We start from the raw sequence: 7,801 nt of genomic DNA, 5'->3' as shown, positions 1-7,801 counted from the left end.
CACATAACAAGCCCGATGCATTCCTCCACTTCAACCATCCAACTTGAATTCTGTTGATAATATCCCCATCTATTTCACCATCACTCTGAACAATAGATCCAAGATATCTAAGATGTGTACTCTTATTAATGACTTGATCGCCCAAAGTCACAATCCCCTCACTAGGTCTATTACTACTAAAATTACACTCCATATATTCCGTTTTAGATCTACTCAAGCGAAAACCTTTAGTTTCTAATGTTGACCTCCATAATTCAAGTTTACTTTCAACTCCCTCTCTAGTCTTATCAACAAGAAGAATATCATCAGCAAAAAGCATACACCAAGGTACATCATCTTGCAAATGTCTAGTGAGAACATCCATGACTAAAGTAAAAAGATATGGGCTTAAGGCTGATCCTTGATGTAACCCAACCGAAATAGGAAAATACTTGGTCAATCCACCTTGTGTTTGAACACAAGTAATAGCTCCTGCATACATATCTTTAATGATTTGAATATAAGCATTATTGACTCCTTTCTTTTCAAGAACTCTCCATAGCACTTCTCTTGGAACTTTATCATATGCTTTTTCTAAATCAATAAATATCTTGATCTAAAATAAACTTCAATATACATTTTTTTAAAAAATAAATATTATTTATTTTATTTAAAAGTAACACTATATAAATAAAAAATTTTAATATTTATTTCAAGAAAGATCTTATTATCTTATAATTTATCGCAAATATCGTACAAAAATTTTGGTAGCATTTTTTACAATAAATATCGCATTTGACATTTCTACCTTTCTTCTCGGAGAAGAAATCTCAGGAAGCAAATCATGCAATAGGCCTCAAATTCATCGCAAATTTCCATTGGACACCGTCTGCGCCTCTTCTCTGCTGGCGATGACGCCGCCGCCGGCACAGCTACCGTCAGTTCCCGCGGCACAGCAAGTGCTACAATTCCTCAGCACCGTTCTCTCTCAGCGCGGCCCTAATGCCCTCCCTTACGCCGAGGAGACGAAGTGGCTCATCCGCCAACACCTCGTCTCCCTCGTCGAAGCTTACCAGTCCCTCCGCCCAAAAGCATCCTCTTTCACCCACAACGATGGCCGAACCGTCAATCTCCTCCAGGCCGACGGCACCATCCCCATCGTCTACGACGGCGTCGTCTACAACATCCCTGCCACCATATGGCTCGTTGAACGCTACCCTCTTATCCCTCCTTCAGTATTCCTCAACCCCACACGTGACATGGTTATCAAGCTCAATCACCCACATGTTGATCGCTCAGGCTTCGTTCATGCCCCATATCTCAAGAACTGGATCTACCCCTCCTCCAATCTCGTTGATCTTGTCCGCTCCCTCTCGCAGATCTTCAGTAATGACCCGCCTTTATACTCCCGCCAAAACCCTAGGCCTAACCCTAATCCTACCCCCAACCCCATCCCTTCTCCCTCTTCCTCCAGCAATCACTCTATCTCCAGCTATACCCCAGGGCTGCACTCTCGGCCCACCGAGGATCCATCAGAGGTGTTCCGCCGCAATGCTATGAAGAAGATCCTGGATGCAGTTCATGCCGATAGTGCCGGGCTCCGGAAGGTCCAAGAGGCGGAGATGGAAGGGCTGCTTGGCACCCAAGCATCGCTCCGGCACAGAGAGGAGGAGCTTGCGCGCGGGCTTCGAGAGATGCTGGGTGAGAAGGAAGGGCTGGAGCAGATGCTACAGCTTGTGCTTATGAACACCGATATCCTCGAAGGATGGATGAGGGAGAACCAGGGAAAGTGGCTGCGTGATGTCGATGCAGATGATGCATTTGAGCCGGTGGATGCTCTTTCGAGGCAGATGCTGGAGTGCACAGCTGAAGACCTTGCTGTAGAGGACACAGTGTACTCTTTGGATAAGGCATTGCAGGCTGGTTCGATTCCTTTTGACATGTATTTGAAGAATGTGAGGGCGTTGTCGAGGGATCAGTTTTTTCATCGGGCACTGGCGATGAAGGTGAGGGCTGCCCAGGTGCACGCCCAGGTCACAAACATGGCCGGTAGAGCGTCACTGTATACTTCATAGGGAGGAGGTCAGTTTTACATCTTACAGGTTGTAAAACTAAACGTTTTTCTTAGATGTTATAAAATTTTCTTTGAATTTTCATATTGTGGCCCTTTATGTTTGTTGGATTGGCTAGTTAAATGAAATAATAATTCAGTAATGAATAATCTTTGCATGATTGTAGTATATGTTGTGTAGTAATATTTTAGTTGGACTGGAACTGAAGGAGCATGAATCAAGTTTCTACTGATGATTCCTAGTTGTAACCTGATTTTTGCTTTCTGGATGTAATATATTGAAATGTTCTTGCAAAAAATTCAATTATTGATTATGGAAGTTTGATTTTCTATGGTTTTTTATAATTCCTTAAAACTAGTTATGTTTCTTGCTGGACAGTAAATCATCAGTGGAGCTTGGATAACTTACAATTACCTTTTTTTTAAAGAGTAATGTTATTGTAGTATTTTGTAAGTTTTCAGAACATATAATTATCATCAGCATCAGAATCAGCATCGCTAACATTTTACCAAAAAAAAATTACGTTATATCATATCGGTTTCAATGATTATACTCTTTGAGATCTGAAAGCAAATGAAATATGCTTGCTTAACTTGATAATCTCTTTTTAAAGTTTCTTGTTCCTAGCTTCCTGATGCAGTAAATCATAGACTGATTCCAATTTCCATTTTATTCTTTTTTTTTTAATATTTTATAAAGTAGCCATAGAATGTGATTTTGTTTAGTAGCAACTACAAACAACTACCATGTCATAGTGTTGGTAAACTTGTAATAACAACTACTGAAAGGCTAAGCAATTGTGTCAATTTGGTTTTAAAGAGATAAAATGGCATCTTTAAGGGAAATTTGGTTGTATTAAGCTATTTTTTAATTTTGTTTGTGTATTGGATGTGAAGTGGGTAATCTTGTTGCTTGTGTCTGTTTGTAAATAAGTGAAATCAATGAAAATTTAGAGAGCAAAATAAAGCATGAAATAAAAAAGATCATTGCACAATAGCACCGAAGAATTTAGCACAGGTTCACCCAATTGATAGCTATATCATATTTACGTTGTTGCAAATTTCAATTTGATTTGATTGTGGACAAAATGCAACCCTTATTTCTCTTGTGCACATGAGATGCCATCCACTTTATGGTTCCAAATATTGGATAAGATTTCGGGGCTTCATCCTCCTTTCAACCCTTGTAGTGTCCTTACTTGTAACTACGTATGTTTAGCGTGTTTTATTTGTACTGACTATGATGGAAACAACTAACATGTCATAGTGTTGGAAATTATAACAACATACTATCGGGAGGTTAAGCAGAAGTGTCAATTTGGTTTTAGATAAATAAATGGTGTCTTTATGAGATTAGTTAGTTGTGTAAAGTTATTTATGAATTTTGTTTATGTATTGGATGTGAAATGTGCAGTCTTGTTGATTCTATTTGTTGGGAAATAGACAAAACTTATGTAAATGTAGAGAGTGAAAAAAACATTAAAAAAGAAGAAGATCAAGGCACAAAAATACAGAAGCATTTTACACAAGTCACCCTCACCCAACTGATTGCGACATTTTATTGCCATTGTTGCAAATATTAATATGATTTGATTTTAGAGAACATACAACCCTTATTTTTCTTGTACTACATAGAATGCCTCCTCTTTATGTCTACAAATGTTGGATGCAAATTGTGTGATTACCCTTGCATTTTCATTACTTGTGATTATGCTTGAATAATGTGTTTTTTTCATAAGTTAAAAATTAGATTTCATTATATAACAGTGTCTACACTCTTTGATGAAGACATCTAGCCGTGGAAAGTTTATCAAAGGAAGGGCCAGAGATCTACGGCTACGATCATATAACTCTATTTCTGAACATTTATTTGTATTTGATTTATTATGTGTAGTTTTTCTTTTTTACTCTCACTTGAGGGAGTAGGCTTATGTGACCCCAGGGGGGAGGATGATTATTATGAATGAACATTTCTGCACTTTGTGTCTAGGTGTAGTTGAGAGCCTTGAGAGTTCTTGTGATAGCTTATGTGAAGTCCCTAGGTGAGGGCAAAGCAAGACCCGTCAGTCGTAGGAAGCGTCCGGGCTCACGGTTTATCTCCGCCTCCACCCCCATTTAGCTTGCCGCCACATTCATCTCCTCCCAAAGCTCCAACTGACCACCTCCTTGTTCCCATGGCTGAAACCATCATGACTCCCTCTTCCCATGGCTGAAACCATCATGGCTGAGATCATCTAACATTTTCCTAAATTAGCCTAGCGTTAATTTCAGAAAAATCTAAAATTCAAATTTGAAATCTCCTAAAGCCTTAAATCATTTCCCAAATTTTCGGTTTATGTTTGTAAGCATATCCCAATCAATCAATGTGAATATTAATTGGAGATCTCAATTAATTCCCCTTCCTAAATTTTGAAAAATCTGAAATTCAAATTCGAAATCTCCTAAAGCCTTGAAATTCTTTCCTAAATTTTTGGGTTATATTTGGAAATATTTCCCAATCAATCAATGTGAATATTAATTGGAGATCCCAATTAATTTCCCTTCCCAAATTAGCTTAGTGTTAATTTTGGAAAATTTGAACTCAAACTCAAAATCTTCTAAAGCCTTGAAATCCTTTACCAAATTGTTGGATTATGTTTAGAAATATATCCAATCAATTAATTTGAATATTAATTGGAGATCCCAATTAATTCAGCTTTCCAAATTAGCGTAGTGTTAATTTTGAAAATTTTGAATTCGAATTTTCCTCAAGCCTTGAAATCCTTTCCCAAATTGTTGGGTTATGTTTGGAAAGATATCCCAATCAATCAATTTGAATATTAATTGGAGATCCCAATTAATTCCCCTTCCTAAATTAGCCTAGCATTAATTTTGAGAATTTGAATTCTCTTACAAGCCTTGAACTCCTTTCCTAAATTGTTGGGCTATGTTTGGAAGAATATCCCCATCAACAAATATGAATTAATTCCTCTTTCCTTAACTAGTAAGCTATAGTTGGCAACTCTACTAAGGTCCAAATCAGCCCCCCCTAATCATTTAGTGCTTGTCACCCCCAATTTCATGCTAGGAGCTTGCTGTTTCCCTCCCAAATCATCCCAAAGACAACCGCCTAATGCTGAAATACAGGATTTAGCTCATCTTCCAGTCACAATACTAGTTGTTCCAAGATTTGGCGCCCACATAGTTGCTATCCAGAATTTCCGGAAATGTTAGAGTGTTGTCCGAGCGTGCAAGAGGGTTCGTATTGCTATCCTTTCCACATAGGCAACCAAGCGACTTTGTCGTGGCTTAGTATCTTCTTCGGAGATGTTAGAGTGTTGTCCGGGCATGCAAGAGGGTTCGTATTGCTATCCTTTCCACATAGGCAACCAAAAGAATTTGTCGTGGTTTACATCTTCGACATAGCTTAGTATCTTCATCTATGCGGGGTAAACTCTCCCCATCCCCCCATTTGTACCTTTTTGATCCCTCAATCATGACATCATTTTATTGTGAAAGCTTATCTGCTTAGCCCACACCAAGAGCATTGTGTGAATGGGCCTTTGTAGTGACTAATCTATTTGTTAATTTAGGGATTGTCTCTGAAACATCACGTGAGCATGTTATTAATTAATCTGTTATTTAATGGTCCTCCCATTAGCATGTGATTGTTTTCGTAAACTTGATTGCCCCCTTTGTAGTGATTGCTTAAGTTCATTGTGATTTAATAAATTGTTAAGCTCTTTTCAAGCACGCGTAATTTTCAAATCAACATCACTAGCATATATAGTTCTTCATTACTCTTTTAAACAAAAAAGTCATGTTTGAACTTAACATTCTATTTCTGTTATTTTTTTAGTATTGTTTCCACTTGGACTTAGTAGTGTTGTTTGTTGATCTTTAGAAGTAGCAAGTTGCACTAGAGTCGAACTAAAGAATGTGACAGAGTTTGGTTGGGGCAACTACAACTTTTTACAAGGTGGTTAAAGAGCTATTGTTGGGTAATGAATTTTTTTAAAATCTATTATAGGTATTATATATATTTTCAATTTTGGAAATGTCCGGACAGTAGCTTTCCTACAGGTACCATGCTTTTGCATATCTAGTTCTAAAAAATAGCTTCTCTCCACAGAAAGTAGTATCTAAACAAATGTGTGGCATCGATCTAAAAAACAAAGCAACGAGAACGCTGCCCCACAAACCCTATTTTGTGATGCTTAAGTTTTCCTTATTGTTGCTAGGCCAACTATTAATCCAAGAAATTCCTCTTTTATGTTGAAGTTAGGTCTTGAAAATTCAAATGGCGAGGAAATTTAACTCACCTAGGATTGTAGGCACAAGGAATGTTAGTTGTATGACAAACTCATTTTATAGAGGGCAAAAAATAATAGTGTTTGCTAGTGATTCGTTTAACAATACCATATTGTGTATCAATTAGTAGAATAATAATTAATCGAGGTTGTGCTTATGGATTAGTTGTGGGAAACCTATGAACTCATAACTGCTCATGTTGAACATAGAGTAAATTAGAATGTTGAGATGGATTTTTAGAAAGTTTCAGGTGAGAATTTTTTTTATCAGAATTATAGCTAGAGTAGCATCTATTGAAAATAATATAACGAAAACAAACTTTAGGCATGTGCATCAAAGGGTATAAATTGCTCCAATTTGGTGGATAGACATAATTAACGTGAAAAGATTATGAAGGAAAATTGTAGATCAAAGCTAACATGATTGGAAGTTGTGCTGAAGGCTAGCACAAAGAACAATTAACTTGTTAGGTAGAACTTAGCTGGAATGATGTAGAATGAGGATTAAGTGGAACACAAATAATGGTTATGAAGCTATTGATGATGCATTTATATTCACATGAGAATGAACAGAGCATAAAACATAAAAAAGATGAGTCACGCAAGATTTGTAGAAGTTGAGACATGATGCACTGGGTAGATGACTTGTACATCCTGAATAATTGTGCTGAGCTCAATTTTGTGTCATACATGACAAATATCTGTGAATGAGATAAGGACATATGAGTGATATTCAATATTAAAAAAATATGCATGATAGAGGAAACATAGGAACATATGCATGCATATTATTTATAAGTTTTAAAGGAGCACAAAGCTATAAGATACATAAATGTTGTTAGTTTGAATAAACATAAAAGCAAAATTGGAGTTGAGTAAGAAAAGTTAGCATTGGGACCAACTTCAATCATTGTTTGTAGGCTAAAGGAGAAAGATACAGGGTTGGTTAGAGTTGAGATCACTTGATAAAGGAAGAGACAGCATATACAACACCTATTGCATAACTTGTGCATGGATTTACTAGTAAGGCATGGAATCAATGAATCTTGCAACTCATTTTCAATATTGTATTTGTGACCATGTTAGATTTTACAGTCAAAACTTTTATATGATAAGAAGTTTCCGGGACTCTTATAGCATGTATATGCAAACATTCTCAAGTTAATGTGAATATTTTCAATGCATGGTCTGGATTATTACTCTTTAGCATTCTAGGTTAGGAACGTCTGCTAACATTATGAATTTATATTTTGGACTTGCTAATGTTTACTTTGCTTATGGTGTATCCATGTGAGAAAATGTATGAAAGAAGTTTATTAAAAATGAGCATGAGGAAGTAAAAACCATATTTAACTAAAAGAAAAGTTGAGAAATAAATAAAATCAAGCAGTTGAAATTCTTGATGCTGTGGCATGAGGAAGATGAAAAATTGGCTTACAGTTTAACTGTATATGTGCATAAG

General features: G+C 36.7%; 1 protein-coding gene across 1 annotated transcript; it reads left to right on the top strand.

Moving 5' to 3' along the window:
* Positions 1-770: 770 nt before the first annotated feature.
* LOC110104386 (protein ELC-like) lies at positions 771-2,364 on the top strand. The gene has a single exon (XM_020833466.2). It carries the CDS (start codon positions 891-893, stop codon positions 2,052-2,054), a length of 1,164 nt encoding a protein of 387 aa, XP_020689125.1. The 5' UTR covers positions 771-890; the 3' UTR covers positions 2,055-2,364.
* The last annotated feature ends 5,437 nt before the right edge of the window (positions 2,365-7,801 follow it).

The sequence above is a fragment of the Dendrobium catenatum genome, unplaced genomic scaffold, assembly GCF_001605985.2.
Source record: "Dendrobium catenatum unplaced genomic scaffold, ASM160598v2 fragScaff_scaffold_1220, whole genome shotgun sequence".
Lineage (NCBI taxonomy): Eukaryota > Viridiplantae > Streptophyta > Magnoliopsida > Asparagales > Orchidaceae > Dendrobium > Dendrobium catenatum.
Note: the sequence above shows the minus strand (reverse complement) of the source record. Positions and strands in the feature narration are given on the sequence as shown.